This window comes from Hesperophylax consimilis, chromosome 14, assembly GCF_061612785.1.
Source record: "Hesperophylax consimilis isolate HC1 chromosome 14, BYU_Hcon_1.0, whole genome shotgun sequence".
In the NCBI taxonomy this organism is placed as follows: Eukaryota; Metazoa; Arthropoda; class Insecta; order Trichoptera; family Limnephilidae; genus Hesperophylax; species Hesperophylax consimilis.
The window spans coordinates 5945699-5966580 of record NC_142849.1 but is presented as its reverse complement, the minus strand read 5'-3'; the positions used below and the strand labels follow the sequence as shown (position 1 = coordinate 5966580).

The 20882-nt window shown below is 31.4% G+C and overlaps 1 protein-coding gene across 2 annotated transcripts in view; it reads left to right on the top strand.

Moving 5' to 3' along the window:
* abd-A (abdominal A) overlaps window positions 1-20882 on the top strand; it is a 70523-nt gene that overhangs the window by 7645 nt on the left and 41996 nt on the right. Inside the window, exon 2 of one of the 2 annotated variants that reach the window (XM_089639463.1) lies at window positions 6226-6270. In XM_089639463.1, coding sequence (XP_089495589.1) covers window positions 6226-6270 — 45 coding nt within the window. Of the gene's footprint in view, window positions 1-6210; window positions 6271-20882 lie in introns of both variants that reach the window. The other variant, XM_089639462.1, reaches the window with a different exon arrangement.

Sequence of the window (20882 nt, the reverse complement as noted above, 5' to 3'; positions counted from 1 at the left end):
GGTGTATGGAATATGTTGTCTACGTATAGGTAAATTGTTTGAAAACAATAAAGGTGTTTTTACAATTCGTTTATAAGATACTTACTCAAGCAGATAAATTCCTTCGTAAATTCACCTCTGTAAAAAAATCTATGATTTATATCATGCAGAATGGGCAATTCAAAGAGACCTGTAGATATGAGACATAAAGTCTTCATTTTTAATGGTTTTCCGTACGCAAAGCCACATCTCGGTATGCTTGAATATAAATGACTCATTAAATATCGACCCACTAATAATTTGCATCGCCGTTTTAAATATTTTATGACTTTTAAAAAATCACGAACCGAACTTTCTAAAACTCCGTTAGACCTGTTCAATAATTCATTTTTGATAAATAAATACTTGACCAAAACGGGAATTTACGATTTTATTTTTCATATCTAATGTGGCTCAAAAAATTACATAAAATATTTACGTTTATTAATAAAACGTTCATCACAAACTTTCCTTATTTTCTTAACATAATACGAAAATTTTTAAAATAAAAAAAATTGTTCATTAAAAAAAATCATCTTTGTTATTCAAAGGTGCTTTTAACCTGATCTCAATATATTAGCAGAATTGTGGTTTTATAAGCAGACTGAGACGTACCATTACTTTGAGAAAATGGTTCTTTTAATACCCGTTCTTTGACGTTAGTGAGCTCAACATTTTGATTTTCCCGACGTGTATAATGTAACCAATAAATTCTTTTCCCGACTGAGTAGAAATGCTCCGGAAAAATCTTTCAAAAGCTTTTACTTGACCCAAACAATGTTTGTCGCTTTTAAAACACTTTAAAGATCACAGATTGATATTATTATTTGATTGAAACTATTTATAAAAATGTTTTAACATCTCAAACGAGGTTACGATTCAGATAAGTTTAAATTTTAAGCTTTTTCCGTTGGTCAAAGCGAGAGCTTATTAAATGAAATGTTAAATAAAAATGACATATGATTGAGGAAGGAAGCTAGAAAATGTATTTAAATATTCAGATACTGTGGATAGATGTTGTCTATAGGACCACAGACAACATTTATTAACGTTTTTAGGTAGAGAAAGACATTTAAATACATGTGTAGGCCAATAACGTTCATTAATAAGCTGTAACTTCATTTATATTCAAAATAAACCTAATTTGAGAAATTTATTTATGTTTTTGTTATACTAAATTATTATATTTTAATTAAACAAGACGTACGATACGATAATATACGTCTGTTAGAAATAACAAACGAACATTTATTTATATTTACTTCTTATTAATAGGTAGCAGGTAGCGTTGGGTAGCCCTATATTGTTATTTAAAGTAAAACTTAATTTGTTTATTAATACGGAAATACATTTAATTTATTTGAATTTTCCATGCGCAATACCTAAATGTAATTTGCACGCCTAAATGATAATTAGTCGTACGATTTCCAAAATTTTAAATTATCTTTAACCCCTGCCGTGAAGCGACCTAAATATCCTTGGTTAATTCTTTGTGCAAGAATTTCCAAAATTCATAATATATCCGCTACACTTAAATTATGGTTAAGAAGTTGAAACAATATTAGTGCTACTGTTTTGTTGGAAATAATTATGTTATTAGCATTTAAAATATGGGATTATACCTAATTGAACGATTAACATAGACGCACTCAATTTTTAATTAGGTCAGTACTTATTGGTGTACATAAAAAATAATTATTAAATGTGCCAACATTTCTAATGCAATTTATGAAAAAATTCTACAAAACAGGAAGGTAGGTACTACAAATTAGTGTTGTAAAATTTTTATAAGCCTAACCTAACCTAATCTAAGCAATTAATTGTAACAAACTTGTAAAAACTTTAAACCCTACCTAACCTAACCTATACAATGAATTGTGAAAAACTTAGGTATCATTAACCTTAAGTAACCTAAACATTAACATATGGTAGACTCATTTGACTGAATTCGTGAAGAATTTACGCCTTTTTGGGGAAACGGCGTGATGGTTCGTTAGTTAGTTATAGACTTATTTATAAAAAGGTACCTACACCACCTACTGAACTGTACGAAAGCATGCGTTTAACCTTGCGGAGGTAGCTGGCTACATATCTAATTTACAAAATTTAGGTTATTGAAATGAGATAGATGTCCCTGAGATGGGGATGTGTGGTATAACCATGTATGAAATGTTGAGATCCGCAAAGAATGCAAGGCCGATATAAGCGTAATGAGAAAGATTAAGCAAGGGACGCTTCGATGGTTTGCGCATGTAGAGCGAATGAATAAAGAAAGGAGGGTAAGGAGAATATGTAACGCAAATGTGAATGGTAGCGGAAGTCGGGTACGCCCGAAGAAGATATGGCACGATCAAGTGAATCAGATACTCGAGTCATGACATGTCAAGAGTCAGAATAATAGAAGAGTATGTATGAGGCAAGGAGTGTGTGCCAAGACCGAGTTGTTTAGCGGTCCGTCCTCTCTGCCTACTCCTGCTTGATGGTTGGTTAGTAATTTATAAACAAATATGTTGAATGAAACCGCAACAACTTTGCGTTGTTCCGAGTTGTAAGTACATTTTATTCGACCGAGAGCATAAAAATTTAGGAACACGCAAAGTAAGCCACATAATTGCGGTCGTTTATACGCTTCATTTCACTGACCGTCATGGACAATCAAATTACTTTGTAGGCATCATATCCAACTTTAAATATTTGTACCAAAAAATAACGTCTATGCTTAATATTGCTTAACCATAACCATCCACTTTTATTTCATATTAGGTACCTAGTAGGAAAAGTGTTTATGAAACGGAGGAAAACATTTGAAGGAAACTCAATCTAGGTACTTATACGTGTAGGAATGTAATAAAATACCTAGTATATATATTTGAACGGTGAACTCTGGTGTTGTGTGATTTGAACGTCACATTTCTCTAATAGTTCTAGGTCAATGCGACCATTTTTAGTCCACAATGTAATTTCCATCGTGAGTTATAGAGCTTTAAGATTATCATTCAACTGTCAAAATATTTAAAAAAATAACAGGACAAGGAGCGATATTGTGTGTTTGATATTTTTCTAACATGTATAAATAAATTTATAATAAAAAAGGGTGTTGAAACTCGAGCAACGCCGGGTAATCTTCTTCTTTATGTGCCGTATCAGGTCCCCCCGACGTTGGCGATCACTCTAGAAAATGTCTCTTTGTCTTGCGCTGCCCGGAATAGCTCCTCCACACTTCTAATGCCGGTCCACTCTCGTATATTTCGCAGCCAAGACATTTGTCTCGCCGGACAATAACTACTCTTATAAATCAATTTGAAGATTTGATAGCTTGGTACCTCAGTGTACAAAGTTCTGTTTTGAACCAACTGAAAATTATCGTATCCAATGGACAGCATTACAGTGTCAGTATATGTAGGATGATAGACACTGTAATGCTTTCCGAAAGGTTGGCTAAAGAAAAAGGTAGCCCAACACGGAATAATACCCCAAACATAAATCACTAGTAATAGGCCGTGAAAATCTCAAACCATATTCAACAAAAAATTTATAAATTTGAAGGTTAATTTTAATTTCTGTGTTTAGATAGGAGCACAACTGTAAGCGTATATTTACTTTTTGCTCTTATCTTGCTATTTTCAGATCATTAAATGTAGTGTTTCTACCTACCTTACGTTTTTTGCACATTGTATTTACTATACGCCCTCTTGCATGGAAGTTAAGTTCGATATAACTTTTATAGGTCATAAAAGTGCGAGTACTTTCCAACGGTTAAAGGAAAATGAGAGGTGGTTTTAACATCGAATACGGAAAAGATATTGCTACATACATTAGGTATTTTGTTAAATGCAGATGGCTTAAAACAACTTTCAGACAATCGTTTTATAATCACTTTTGAGATGTGCCACAAAATAAATTATGCCATTTGTTTAAACCTTACCTACTTAAACAACAAGTATTTCAATTAGTTTAATCGTCATAATACTTTTAAGGTTGATAAGTAATTTGTAACCTGTAATGCGTTATCTGCAGTAAGTTTCTTACCACAGGGTATAATTAATACAAGTTTAACGTTCAAAATTTCAGTGGCATTAAGTGCAAATAACTAAAACACGTGCATTGAAATCCAAACGCGTTCAAATCATAACATTGTATGCAAATACTGTATAATTTTCTACGCCTCTGTAATGATTTTCCATTGCAGTAAAATTTACTAATCTTAACGTTTAAATTAGTAACAAAATTGTGGCAAGTTGAGGTTTTTCATTCAATTGCGTTCATTTGTAATTGCGTGTATTGGAATTGTAACACGAAGAACAATGTTTTAATGTACTTACATTCTTTTTATTGATGTTTGTTGGTACGTTTTTTATTGTTAGGATGATTTATTGTTTGTTAAAATACAACATGACATGTGGTCGTAAAGTTCGTTGATACCTAATACTTCGTATTGTGCTGAAAGTGTTATGGTAGGTAAGTAAGTAATAGTTATAAATATTTAAACAATAATGCTTTGTTTGAATTATTACGTTGAAACCACTAATGTGCCAACAATGCCTCACGTATTCATACTTAAGTTTTTCGCGGCCCTAAATCTCTTCTGTTTGGTGAATAATAATACAAGTTACAAACTAGTATAAAATATGTGTTTCTATGCATTCTCAAATCTTCCTTTATAGAATGGAGTAGCAATAATTCATCGAACTTTAGCCAAAGGTCAAATAAATTAGCGTTATTGCATTAGGTATATTATGTGTTGGTCAACGTTTGTTAATTACTATAACGTACACTTTTTCATTACCATTACTAGAAAAAAACACGCCTCAAACTTGGCTCCAACAAACGATTATACCTAATTATTATTTTTTTCGTTTGAATTTTTATCACTAATTTATTTTAGCATTTTGCTGATAACGTCCATGTTTATCGGCGGTTCGGTAGACGTATGAGGTATAGAATAGATTGAATGCGGGTTGATGCTAACTGTAAGTACTTATTCAGATGGTAGTATAGTTTATACTGGGTTCAGGAACTAGTGGTATTGAATTGAAAAAAATAACATTAGGTTATGTCTGAATAAATTTTTTTAAATCCAAATTATAAAGCCCAAATTTTATTATTTTTTTCACATTAATATTTCTGTATTTGTAATACTTTTTTGTTATTTAGACATCCTGGTTGCTCATTGTTAACCGAGTTTTAATTTTTAATTTATAAAAGTTTTTGTTATAAATATAATAATTATTGTCTATTGATTTAATTTATTTTATAAATTTAATATTTATAATAACTAGTTAAACACCGCTTACTGTAATGTGTTTTGTCTATAAATGCCGACTTATCGTGTATTCTTATATTATGCAATAATTTTGGCATATCTACCTAATACCTACTATTGGTTTCGAGACATGTAGATAATTTTGATTTAATAGTGGTCTAAACAAAGTTTGTTATTTTCATGTAAATAAAATGACGCCAAAAATGAATTTGCAATTGTTGATGAAAGAAAAAAATAGATTAAATTAGTATTTACCAATTTCGTGTTGGTTTCCAAAATTGAGTACCTAAGTAGTTTTTTCCAGTGTAAAATTTAAATGAAATTTTATTAATGATTATAAAATAAATTAAAAATAAAATATGATTTTAAAATATTATAAAAATCGAGGGTTAGGAGAACATAAATGATGTTGTAAATGAATGGACGTGGAATTTAGAAGAAAATGCAGGATCAAGTGAATTTCCAAAGTCCCCAGAGCAGATGCTATTGTACTAGGATAGTTCTATGATACAGGAAAGTGCACGGAGAAAAAAGATCCTGTCAATAAAGTGACAGCATGCAAACTTCGTGATAAAATATTAGTCATTCAGAATATATCGAGAACACGTGTCTTTTTCTAAAAGACATCATGACAAATGCAATAAGAATACTCACCATATGTACACAAAAGTATTTAATGTGCCTACCCGTGTCATACAGGTTTTATTACCTAAAATGTGTTCTGATTAGGTATTACCTACATTGTTTTCGTAGGTACAAACAAGTAGTCATTAAAAATAATATATTTGAATAGTTCATTTAATATCTGTTCTGTATACAATATTATGTTCACGATATTTCTTTAGTCCGCTTATCTTTAAATTGCCAATGTTTTTATGTTTCCATTTACAATTTACAGGAAAAGTAACATACTGCTTAATTGATAACAGATTTCCACTTTTCAGATTGGATGAGCCCCTTCGACCGTGTGGTGTGCGGGGAGTTTAACGGTATTTATATTTTTAATTTATTTTATAGACTTAAGCTAATCATTTAACAACATGTAAAAATTCTTTCATGATAATTTTTTTGCTGAAAATCGACAGCTTATTTTTTATCAGTGTGGTATAGCCAAAATAAACCAATTACGGATTTCCTTCTTGTAACTATATCTCTAATAAAATAACAAAATAAGAATTAAAAATATTTAAATTTATAAGAAAGTTGCATCAAACATAAAATATTGCTCGTGAATAGTAAAAATAACATATATGTTAAGCAGCTTATTCTAGTGTAGTTGAATGTGTCATTTTAAGGTACAATATCAGAAACAAAAAGTTACACACTCATAAAATATCAGTGAAACACTCTTTTATGGAATTTTAATATTTTTTTAGCTCGTATTAGAAAATTTCCACTTTAAATATAACGTTAATGTAATTATTAAATAGTCTGTTCAAGTAAGATTTCTTTCAATTGTTTGTTTTGCTTTGATCTACTTTGAACAGGACAAAAAAGCATGTGAGCGTATTCTCATAGACAGAAATAATCTTCTTATATAACGATTTTTTTTTATTAATCTGACTATCATTGATTTGTTTTCCGGAATAATAAGTTTTAAATGAGTTTGTAAATTTCACCCACAATTTTCAATAGATTTTACACGGCGATGATCGATTCAAGCTAAAATTAGACTATGATTCAGGAACATAATATTGTGGTTTCCTATTTATGTTTTCAACATGTTGAGCCATTACGTTGGAGCTTTAGTGCGTACAAGCACGTAATTATTCTTATGTTCAATAAATAATAACTGCCTCCGCTGTTCAAACTCTTCTTACTTACAAGCTTGGTAAGAAAAAGCTCACATTCTGTGCTTACCTAACCTGGTATCTAAGCACTGAACTAGTACCTACCTACCCATAATAAAATACTTTTGCATTTTTCCAATACAGTTTTTTTACTAAACTGAGTAGATTTATGATGCAGTTATGGAGTGAAATGATAAAATTAATATTGAACATTTAACTGTACTCACTCAAGTGAAAACGTTTTAAAAACTCGATATATTTTGGTTCTTATAATAGATACCTACCTATTTGTTAATAAACTAGCGCAGATCAGTGAAAAATCCTGGGATATCTAAGGAATATCAAGTTAATAATCCAGTTTTGAAAAAAACAATTTAAAAAATCTGTTAAATATTATACCTATTATATTTAGGTAACTACCTACTATACCTTAGAATTATTTGCTACACAAGCAGTTCCAATTTTGTTCTAATTATTCCAATTGTTATATCTCTGCCTTTACTTTCAGATTTAGTGGGTTGGAAACTTTTGATAAAGTAAAAGGTTCTTTACAACAATTGCGTGTATTTACGTTACAATAAATAAGTATGAATCTAGCTACACTGTTCATTACCCGAGGGTTGGTAATTCTCTCTTTCTAGAAGTTTGACAAGGATACCCCATAGACAATTGCTACACTCTAGCGACATCTGTCGGACTCTGGAGTAAGCTTTCTGACTATCCATCTATCGCTTGAATACCCAACTTATTACCATACATCACAGAAAACGACACTTAAATTCAAAGAAATTTGAGTTCGTTAAAAGTGAATCATTTCATGCAGGAATAACGCCCACCACAAACAACTAAAATAAATAATAATAATAAAGGCAATTGACTATTTTGGTCGGTTTGGGAAAATTCTAACATTCTAGATAGAACCATGGCTCTAGCGTTAAGTTTGTTTTAGTAAAGCGCAAGTGAAATAACATTAAACTGTGCTATATAAATGCTATTTTATTGTTATTGTTATTATCAGTAATATTATTAATGTATCTTGATTTATTCGTAAAATATGGCGAATTTCAAATATTTTAAATTATGAGAAAGGAAAATGAGCTGTAGGATTTGGTTATAGCGGAAAAGAAAACGTTAAACCGTTTTTTCATTTTTATATTCTCGATAGCGTTAAGATAAAGGTTTTGGAATCTATGAAACGATTTACAAGCATTTGTAATAAGTGCTAGTGAAACTGTTAACTAGCTAATGTTTTCTATTAGACATATTGCTAAGTAGATTTGGTTTGGTTCTTGTTTTCATTTCATTATCTATAAACAACAAACAAATAATAATGGTACAGCGGGCTATGAAATTAAATTGCTAAATAGGGTTTAATTTTATTTTCCATTTGACCTATAAGGCATTCGGCAAATCTAGTAAAATCTTAAAATGTCCATAATACGGTCAGATATTTCAGAGTATTGAAGAAACTGCTTTTGACATTTTTGTTGGATTCCTCCATGTTTTATGATTAAAAAGCGCTGAAAAAATTTTGTTGTTTGAGTTCCGAGTTGATAGTAATTTACTTACAATTTACTGAAGATACTCGTACATAAATCTGTAAATATTTATTGGAGGGAGAGAACTGCAGCTCTATGAAATACTCGAGCCACAATTAAAGGACCGTTTCTTGTGAATTTTCCATTATGTACCTACACACACCAATTGCCAGCACTTTAACACCACCATAATATATGACTACGTGAAGGTAGGTATTATATAAATTCTCCTGGTGTATGTTTGTGTGTTTGTATAATATACGTATTCACACTAATGCACGTTGCCGCAACCTCCATTACATGGGAATGTAGACCCCATTAGGTTTTGCATTCCGTACTAATGAGATCTTCTGTGCATTTTCTACTAAGCCAGGCGACTACGAGTTTTCGCTAGTTGTGTTGAATAACCACAATAAGAAACCTTACTATGTTGTTTTTAATTATGAACTTTGTAAACATTTAATTCATTGTTATTTGTGTACCATACAAGAGTCCCAACTGTTATAAACCGTCTGGAGCCGGTGAGACTAAGGCATCCCCAATTGGGGAGTTTTTCGAGGCTGAAGATAGAGGGGAGAAAACTGATATGGGGAAAAGGAAGGTGGGGAAATATCTGGTTATTCAGATCTGATCATCAAACACGGCTAAAACCAATTAGAATAACGTTTCGATTCTAAGTGGTGCTATTTCACCAGGGCGATACTGAAAGTATCCACTACTCTGGAACGAACAGCAAATATACAATGTATTATTTTTTATGTATAAGTTTTGAAATAACATAAATTGATGAAAATTAAATTTTCTTGCACACGCTGGGATGTGAACCCATGACTACTGGAATCGTAGTCAAGAATCGTAACGGAGGAGGCCGCCATCTACGAAACAATTTTAAGAAATAATGATAAATAGTTAAGTAGGGTCCGACTGAAAATATCTTAATCAACATTTATATAAATAGGAAATAGGTATAATTTTATCTCATTTGCATCATCTAGCTTAGTGTGTGGTCTCTTGTTTTCAAAATGGCGCCGTTTTTTATAATATTTACATAAAAATTAACAACCAATCTAAACATTAGTAAAATTTGTTCTTGTTCAATCAATGCCAATGTTCTGTGAAAAATTAGAAAACCACTATCGATATTGTAATTATTTTAAAAATAACTTTCTCATGTGTATTTTAGTACATGGGTCGGTGATTTAATCGGCTCAGTCCACCGTTGAAATATTTCCCGGAAAAAAAACATTAGTTAGAATTCTCAGAGCTTTAATCCGTTCAAAACGCCATTAGTTTTCAAAGCTCTCAGGTCGAACCGAATTCAGACACGAAAGCTCGCATGTTTTGGACCAGTTTCTTTCAGGATTTGGTATGAACTTACTCGTTTATATGCGATATAAATTAAATGTCTAAATAACAATAAACTTAATGTTCTCGGTCAGTTATTTCTTATTATCTCAAGGTGCTCATAAGTGTATGTGAAAAATATAAATTTCAACACTTCCGTGCTTAATTAACAGATATATTTTTAATTTAATACCGACAGATTAAATTCCTTTGATAGGCACCTCTTTGTTATACCGCAAAAAAATCTACAGTAAAAGGAATTAAATAATTTTATTCTAAACAACCGATTAGGAATAATCATCTAGATATACTCATACATAGTTACATAATATCTGCTATGGCATTATAAAAGTAGCAAGAGAAGGTACAAAGATAACAATAAAATCAATAATTCATATCAGTTTCATAAATAGCGATAGTCTATACCAATAAACACAGTTTTTAATAAGATGTACGAAATAAAACGGTAAACCGTTTCTAGAAAATGTGATGTAATTGACCATAAATTATAATAAAAAGCACATAACAAAATAGTTGGCATAATGTGTTTTATTGCCTGAGTCACTGTTATTTTAAGTCGTTAACGTAACGACGTAATTACATAATTATAACAATGTTTAAAGATGTGGTTAAGTCTAGCTAAAGCGTTAACTCCATTCCGTAAGCAAGGAGAAAGTTTTTTTCTCATAATAACGTTTAAAGCGCAATTTATAGTATTCATAAGAACAATGAAAAAGCTTTCAAAGGGTTGTGCAATGCGACGCAACCCTTTTGTACAAATTTTGCTCTATAGTGAAGGCGATTTCACTTTAAAATGTTTATTGTTACGAACCTTTAGGGTTGTAAATATCGCACAACAGTTTTAACAGTTCGCCTTGACAATAATTGTTTTTTTTCGGCACAGATTTTTAAAACTGTTATTGTTTTTCAAATTTTTCAAAGTTTTGGAAACAAATTCATTTTTATCTCAGATAAATTTCATGCGGTGGGTACCGCAGATAATACCAATGTAAAAGCACAACTAATTTCTAAATATGATATCATCCTGAAAAAATCACGTTTTATTATCGACCGGTCGGTGGCTGAGTTGACATCGCGTTTTGGTCCCACCCAGGCGTAGTGTGTTCAATTCCTCGGCTGGCTAAGTCCTCCATCACAACACAAGCAACATTATCAGCTTACTGTGATGGAAGTAGGAGATTTTCAAATATTGTCAGGTTATTCGTAACCCGGGAATATTTTGTTTTCTTTAAAAAAATACATATGTTTACGGAGAGATAGATCATTTTCGTTGTCATATGTAATCCGTTATCTGAATATGTTTTTTATGGCATTATTATCGATGAAAAATAATAAAACATAATTAAATGATTGCTTTTAATTAAACTATATTAAAACATATATTTTATCAATAACGGTGTGCGATGTGACCCGCTATTTATTCATCTAAATATATTCTACATTTATCCATTTAACTACCTCCGTGCTTTGACAGTTTGATACGGGACCAAGGGGTCAATATAAAAATAAATTCAAATCAGTTACCTCATGATATAATATTATAACATTACAAAAACAGCATTTCATTCATCGGTCTTTTTTTATATTAACTCCACACAGGAGGCCCTGAAGAAAATAATTTCCCTCAGGGCCTATGTCATCTTTGGGGATGCTGTGTGGAGGGTCTTTTTGTGGAGAGGAAGGAGTGAACATGGGTCTTGAAGAGTCCCATGTTGTAGGAGGGAGGAAACACTGATGCCGGCAGTTTGTTCCACAGCCGAGCTGTTGAACTTAAGAACGAATCGTAGAAGCGACCCGTTCTCATGTGACAAATGTCAACTGTGTACAAATGTTGGGCGCGCGTTTGGCGTGTATTCCGACTACGCACCGGTGCCGAATGGATCAATGACGCTAGTTCCTCAGAGCATCTTCCATTGTAATACCGATAGAACAAGGACAGCATACCTACCTGACGCCTGTGCTCTAAAGATTGCAGTCCGTTTGCTAAGATTGGGGAATCTATCAAACGGACCGCCCGTTTTTGCACAGAGTCAAGGGTTTATTCCAGGTATCTAGGGGCTCCGCACCAGAGATGGCTGCCAAATTCAAGTTTCCAAATAAGTACACGGAGATAAATGACTATTATTAAATAGGTACTGCAAATTTATTACTAACCTTTTAAATGATTGATAATCCGATAAAAATGGGATTGCAGATTTAACGAATGTATTAATAGGTTTCCAAATAAACTTTTACTAAAATATGAATATATTATCACGATGTAGGAACACGTGTACTTAAGAATTCTAATATTTTCGCATTACGTCATTTTATAATATTATCAAGGCAAATGCAGGTTCTTTAACACCATTTCCAATACACAATGAATTTACAAAAATCTTATCAGGAAACGGGCTGCAATCCCATTTATAACCATAATACCAATAATTTGAAGATATTCCTCATAAATAAGCAATACTTACTCATTTTTATTCCGTGAAGGTAGGTAATAAATAATTGATGTCGCAATAATTATTTTTTCAAAGTGGTAACTCGGCTTAAATTTTAATGGTCTAATGAAAGAGACAGATTAGAGATAGAGATAGATGTATTTTTCATTTAAAATATAGGCGTAGGATATAAAAGATTAAATTCCTTTTGCAAGGTTGTGGTAATCACCATGCACGAGAGCAGATGAACTTGGTGTCTACGACAAAGGGAATAGAGTCTGTTTTAATGTGCCTAAACCTCGGACAAAGCTCCGCTTGAAACGAAGCCGCTTGAACAATGCATTGGTCGGATTGCTATTAGCATAAATAACGTTCCGACTTCGTTGGAGATACCTCAGTGCTTCTCAACAGATTAATGTTTCTTTTCTTTTAATGTTTGTTATAACAACATAACGGTTTTTTGTTCTGGACGCAAAAGACATTCCTTTGTATACAAAAACTTTACAAACACTCAAATAACAAAGGAAAAAATCTATAAATCGTATGGAAAATGAACAAAAAATATTAGGTCAGAATTCAGCAATCAAATTTTTATCATTGAGCATTAAAAATTACAGTAATTGGTGTTCAACCAAGTTAAATGTAGATTTAGAAATTTTCTAAAAAGGTTGATCGGAATCATTTAACATTTTGTGCATAAAAAATCAAAATCGGTTTTAAAAGGTTGAATGGAAAACTGTCTTACGGAATTTACGTTGGAGGTTTTAAATATGAAAATCATTCGATTAATATGCGAAAAATGGTCCTAGTTGAAGGTTTCTATTTACAACCTACTGGTTGCCTTTATATCTAATTATATCATTTTTCGTATTATTTCTATCAAATTAGGTAAATCTTCCCCTCAACCTAATCGGCATTTCTTTTCTCCTCAGTGTATTTAAACATAACCCTTTTAGGAATATTTTCTAGTAAAAGGCATCTTTATAGTTATGTGACTGACTCCAGTGTGATTAGGATCAACACGTTTGCCCATGAGATGATATTTCATTATAAAAACGGCAGTTTACAAATTATCCAACTAGGTAGGTACATATTATTTTTTATTATCATGTCTTATTCATTAAGAATACAAATTATTTTTCACCACAACCACACTTTGAGAATCATTAGAGAATATAACTCACGTGATCACCAAGAGACCGCGTGGTTTTTTGTTCAATACCTCTAAATTTGGTTAGGTAAAAATTCAAGTTAAACATATTGTATTATGGTACCACACCATTAAATAAGCGAGCCCTATGTACGTGGGTCGTGGCTGTATCTCTATATATATGTTGACCGTGATTTACAACTGCGCTCAAAGACCAAGAACGCGAAGAGACCAAGTTAGTTTATTCATCTCGCATTTGGACGCTGTCGTATGTAAATTAAATGTAATATTTTGTAATTAAGATTCGAGATATTTTACGAATAATTATTGTTAAGTGCGTCATTTGACATCTTAATAAGAATTGCCGACGAAAACATGGAATAGCTTTGAGATTACTGTGTCTACAATAAACGTAGGATATCTTGTTAATTCTGCTTACTAGCTACTGTTGCGCAATGATTTGGTTATTAGCAATGATCATTGGTTAATAATTTTAAATAACAGGATATTCACTTTCACATGTTAACATTGAAGCCTTAATTATGTCACGTAAGAATAATTATTTGGATTACAACACTATTGGCATTTTGGATATAAACAGCATTGAATCTGTGAAGTAATCGACTTATTGTTGTATTTATTAATATCTAGCGACCAACAACGGCACGGTTTATATGTTTTATTCCATATCTATGAAGGTAGTTCAGACAAAACTTTTCAGATCAAAATATATTTGAGAATATAATGCAAAAATTAAATTGCAAATATCATCATTATTTTTTATTATGCTTTGTTCAGCTACTCTTTCACGAGGTATTTTTTCACTATGCAAAAAATTTTACTATGGTTAAAAAATATTTTATTTTATAAAATACCAACCACTAAACAACGGAGTAGTAGTCACGCCACGTCGATATTGTAGTTCCACCGTTCGTAAAAAAATCATTCTATTTCAGTAATTTGTTGAAACTTCATAGTGTCCCTACCGCGGACCGACTGAAATTTATTTAAGTAGGTATATGATTATTATTCCGCACGTTTTCCTCTATTATTACCGCATTTAGCCGTTTCAGCTAAATTTTATCCCCGGAATGGGGTTTTTTGGACCCCGACCGGCCCATTCGGCCAAATTGCCTCGCCTTGCTAATTTCTGCGGACGATGTACATTGTACCAACATTGTAGGTACATTGTATAATTCACCGGATCTGGGGGGTTAAACAAAGTCGGACAGGACTGTGGCGAGGGATGGGTTAACCCTTAAATTTGTCACGATCTAATTACGCGTGCGGATTGCATACATATTAAATCGATATTTAATTAAACTAATGGACAAGAATAATGAGAAGCTACCAAGGTAGGCTCACTTAAAGGTAGTCTTTGTGAATTCAAGCATTACACCTATTCTCATCAAATAAAGTGTAATTTTATTTGCTCAAGATATACCTACCTAACTTGTATTTCTAAAATGGATCCTTGAGTTGATATTTCAGAACAGAAGGTGCAATATAATTAATCGAAGTATTGATTAGTAAATACATTAATACTTATGTAGATATGTAACATTTATTAGCTAGGTGACATATTTGAAAACATATAAAGTTAGTTAGAATCGTGGCTCCCTTATCAGGCACAAGAGCTCCTCTTTTCTGATAAGGTATACATGACCAACTATGTACCTAAATATGATATATTGCAAAATATGTATGTATTAATGTAACTATGATCTATATTAAATTAATAAAAAAAAATAAAAAATAAAAAAATAAAAATAAAAAGTTTAAAAAGAAAAACATTGTTTAATATAAACCATTGAACAATAAAACCATTTTGTAAATGCCAAAAAAATATTTGTTCAATTTTTTACTGAATAGTATTAATTCATAGCATCCATCCTGTAGTAGGTAAACTAAAAGCGTTTAAGGTAGGGACCTATGTAAGTACTATATAACTAGGCTGTTTCTTTCTCCATACTAAGTACAAAGTTATTAAATTGTGAAAATTATTGTTTTTAAGGAAGACTAAATTATTCTTGTAACCACTAACATACTTTGATCACTAAAACCAACATTTTAGCGGTAAAAACATCATAAATTTGATGATATTATCTACCAACCATGAAATAAATTCTCGGTACCACGTAATTTCATAGAAAATATTATATTGATTTTATTGCATTTTTATCTAGATAATTGAATTATATCGTATTGGTGTATTAAATATTTTATTAATATGAATTACGTGATTTAAAAAAAAACAATCGAAAACTTGGAACCTAGTTAGATAGTCATAAAAATAAACATCACAATCTATAAGCGATTTAGTGTAAATTACAGGTTCTTTTGCATTACCTAAATGCTGTTTGGCTATTCGCGGGTCTGAAACTTTGTTTCGATAGACTAGTCAAATGACAGTCCTTTCCCGGCTTGTATAGTACCTCCGAATGATTTGATGATTAAAAATAACTATTTCACAATCTGTTGAAATTTGTGAATAAAAAAGATAGTTACCTGGTAATGAAAATGCATCTACCTGTATTAAAAAAATGATTCTCACTCTGTAAGCAGACGGTAGTTATAGGTTTATTTGAAAACACTTTAAAACTTTGAAAACAAATCATTATTAATTGTAGCTAAACCAGCTAAGGCATTTCATTGTGCTCAGTTTAAATGAAAGTAGGTACCTACTGATCAAAAAACCTAAATAAAAAAATTAAAATGGGTGAAGGTCTCGAATATTCAAAAGATTATTTGACAAATAAATAAAAATGGCGTGACCCGTAATAGTTATGTTCGTTTCACCCTCAGCAACTTCGCTACTTATTCTTCATCTAATGTATTGAAATTTCTTTGTTTGTCAATGCCGCACTTTCCAGTCGAATAAACCCAATTTACTTTGGAGACGGATAAATAAAATTGTAACATTCAATACAGCTACTTTCAATAAGCCGAAAATATTTATCTTTGTGTTAATTCTGCGATTAAAATAAGTAAAAATAAATGACTCACTATTATTTCATTAAAACATGAATCTTTCCTACTGGTAGAAGTAAAATATTATTTTATTATTAATTCCACTCTGTGATATCTACGTATTGGTAAATACTATTTGAAAATACCACAGGTAGGTACCTAGGTATATCGTTTTTTGGCAGTATCATAATATAAGACAACTATATTCTATGTGTAAAAATTTAAAAAAATAGGTTTAGATTGAAGAGAAAGGGCTCTTCAAAACGATTTCTCTCACAAACCGCTAGATTATATTATTGATATGGTAAAATAAATGTCAACAAAGAAAAAAGTCATCGAAAAACAGGAAAGCTTGTAGAGGGAGATAACTGCGTAATCGCATTCCCTTATCAAGAGGCTTTCATTGATTCCAAATTTGAATATCTTCCGATTCACGTATTAGGCCGTAAACGCTCGAGTCGTTGACGCAACCGGGGCGTTCCCGGACTAAATGCATAACCTAGAAATTTTATGTCCCAAAAATGGCCGTAAAGCTACGACCTTGGGGGCAATAAAAGTTTAACGGCCACTATAATACAAGGCAAGACGCAAACCGAATGATAAACCGAGAACATGTAGTTGTATCGTTAGGATGGAGAGTGAATTGAGCAGTATTTATCCTTCTATACGTCATGCAGTAGCGTCATATCGTAGGAGCATATAATTACACCATTTTACGATCAAAATGACATCGATTAATGCCGAGTTTTATATTTATGAATTATTACGTTTTTCGTATTTTTACGACGGTTATCTGTTATATGTTTCAGTGCCGTTCCTCTAACGTTAATGTGATGGTGATGTGTTGCGCTTTCGTTTGACGATTTTAATGTGTTTTTTTATTGCCGGTTGAGCGGTGCTTTCCACAAGCTTTTATTCTCAAACAACACGATTTTACTATTATTATGAATATTCTTTCGCTTCTCCATCGCTTCCGTAAATAAACTTAAAATAAGAAAATGGTGACGACTCTCCAATAAGTTTTTTTTTAATTATCTGTAATAATTACGCTTAATTTAAATAATTTATATTGAATGAACTACTTAAAAAATGCTTATCATTTTTGTTTAAGTGCCTAATTAACAATGTGGGTACATTTTTTTCTAATAATAATCAAAATCTTACAGAGATCACTGACGTATCCGCAAATTTATTGGTTGGGAAGAAACGAAAGATTCAGTTCTTTCTAAAAGAGAAACTGTAAAAAGTAACCCAGTTAAGAACAAAGACAGTCGAAAAACATAATTCATTTGTTTTCGTTATTCGGATTTCTGCTATTTTATGTTTGTGGCAGCGTTGCCAGACGTACTGATTTTTGTGGGACGACCCGTTTTCAAAACAAAAATTGAGCGTCCCGCGCGAGACAGTTACACTCACGATTTTTCAAAAGTAAATATATAGTGGTACACAACTGAAGGTCTGCCGGTCTTACCATGCCCCACAAATAAATAAATTTAAAAAAAATCAACGACATTGTTTCATTAATTTGACCTTGAGACAAGAAAATTGTTTTCCTCTTTGTGAGCGCTATGATTTAGTATTTTATTTAATGAGTTCCATTTTATAGGAGTGAATGACCAAATCTACTTTCTGAAAAGAAAATAAACAAATTTGAGGTTGAATATTTCTCATTTGAGAGCAATCGTTTGGATTTCCTGTTGCTACGATCAAAATATTTTATGGTATCGAAACAAACTTATCTTCGATATTTTGAAACAGCCGTCCAAAAGGACTAGTTTTTAAAAAAAAGTATTAAAATTTCATACAAATTTGATAAAAATCAAAATCATTAAGAGGGTATGTTTTCTTTATCTGTTTTTAAATAATAAAATTAAATAGAGTTTAGGTACCTACTCATAATTATCATAATAATTGTATATATTATATAATCATAATTTTACAGCACTCTTAAGGTGATTTTTCACAAAGCAGCGTTATGCAAATTATCAAATTATTATTATTATTTTTCATTTAATAGTTTGAACTTGGAGATGGAGAATCGAAGCGCTTTTATCGGTGTTCTATGATTGTTTCGTAAAATGATTTCCGTATACTGGCAATGCCATCAACTGCACAGTTAGTCAAGTTAACCATGTTTAGCAGTAAGTACCCTTCCCCCTGCAGCCAGTGAACATTATATAGAAAGTGGAATAATTGTCCCTCTTGCTAAAAACATTGTGACGCACTGCGTGGACGCATGGGTTCACGCATGCTGCAATAAGAGTTTTTTAGTTTGTTTTGTAGGTATCATTTATAATTGATTAAATATAATTAAATATTTTTAAATTATGATCTGGTTATATATGTTTTCCCAATGTTTGCTTCTAAAACCCATTTTTTTAACTAACGTGATAAAAATCTCGATTTTGTAAAATAATAATCTGGCGACGCTGGTTTGCTGGTAGGTGGAGATACCACAGTACTAATCATGAATGAATCATAAACTTCCTTCAGACACCAATGATCCATCGACCACCATTTTGGTGCCGCTTTTGCTCTTTGATCAAAATGACGGGTAGTTGACTGAATTCTCAATTTCCAAGCGTCTCGTAAATTAATTAGTTCCATTAAACTGAATTTAAATTCGGAATTTCGGAGAACGTTTTCATTCAAACTTTTGTTTAAAGTTTCATCACATGAAAACACTTTATTTTATTAAACTAGTTTATTCAACTGAAATGCAATCCAATTTACTTCGAATTTCCAACAATATCCATTGATATAGCTACATCAAAAGACCTTTTGTTTTTTTCGTATTTTAATAAGAGTAGATAATCGTTAGTGTTGAATTAGAAAAAATAGTATTTTCATCCTCATAAAGATGCGTAGGTAGACATTGTTTTATTTCTGTATCCAAATTCGTGATCGAAAATTCAATGTCGAATGAAAGGAAACTCGATTTTTTTCCGATCGTGATTCGGGTTTTAATTATTGGTCCGATCAAATTTATTCAGTGGCTACTTGCTTATAGAGATACCAGACGTGAAGGTATGGTATTAGTGCCTACTTATTACTTACCTACTTTAATATTCATTTGAAAATTACTACCTTAGTAAGTAGAGGCACAATCGCCGGTATAAATATAAGGGTTAGGTTCATGAAAAGGAAAAGTTCTATTATGCAATAAATTTTAAATTAAATTAAAAACACAGCCCTCGTATTTCACAAACAAAAAACAAATTTTTGCACAAATCATCAATAATCCATCCCTACACGGAAAAAAATTACCGATTAAAATACCGATTAAAATTTTTGATAATTTATTAAGAATCTTTTTATTTGTAATAGGGTTAAAAACCGGATTGCAAGCTCTTAACGAACGAATTGATAGGTTTTCTGATAAATCTTTAGTAAAATTTCAATAAATTGTTATTATCAATGAAATGTATTCATAAAAACCTTAAAATTTTCACATTTCGTCATTGTATATTCTCAAGACAAATCTTATTCCGATATTATTATGAGTTTACTAAAAATTTATCAGGAAATGGCTTGCAATCCCGTTTTTAGCCGGATTACCGAAAGATAATCATGTTGTCATGAGGCTTAAAAATTAATTCATCTGTGGAAAAATATTTAAAAAAGCATCATTAACATAACATACTTTAAAAACAAGTTAGACCTATTGTAGAGAAATGAATTTACGAACTTGATTTGGATAAAATTCAAATGTATTAATTTGTAAAAGAAAAGTTTATTGTATACAATTATTATTCAACAGCAAAACAAAGATCGCTCAAGGTTAGATACTTATCGGAGTTTTTGAATAGCACATGTGGTGCTTATCTGCGTTCAGCTTCAGTATAATAACAGATCATAAACAATGCAGAACAAACGGTTCTTGCCAAAATATTTATAATTTATGGTTTCAATGAAAAAAAATAATGGCTTTAATACGATGTGCATTCTTAAGTCTGCCGTCTCAACACAAACAGGCCGATGGTTTTAGTAAACATTTATGCAATGCAACCATTTAGTCAAAACAACAAGAACAGGCCCAACTCTGTTCTCTCAAAAAGGATTGCATTAGATTTTATACAACATATTACATAATCTTATTTTTATTTTTGAAAAAATTCTCACATCTATTAGTAATAGATTAATGAAATGATGATGTAGTTCTCTAGGTAGAGTAATGTTATATGTACTAGTGTGATCATTAAACATTAGACTAGAAGTAATGGCTAAAATGACCTTAATGTTTCAACGAGCAGCATAGCTATCCATCAAAAAGTATTCTCGTACCTTGGACCGAAAATATATAAAAAATGCCTTCAAATCTGAAACTATGTGAATTGTACATGAGCAGCTAAATGAATA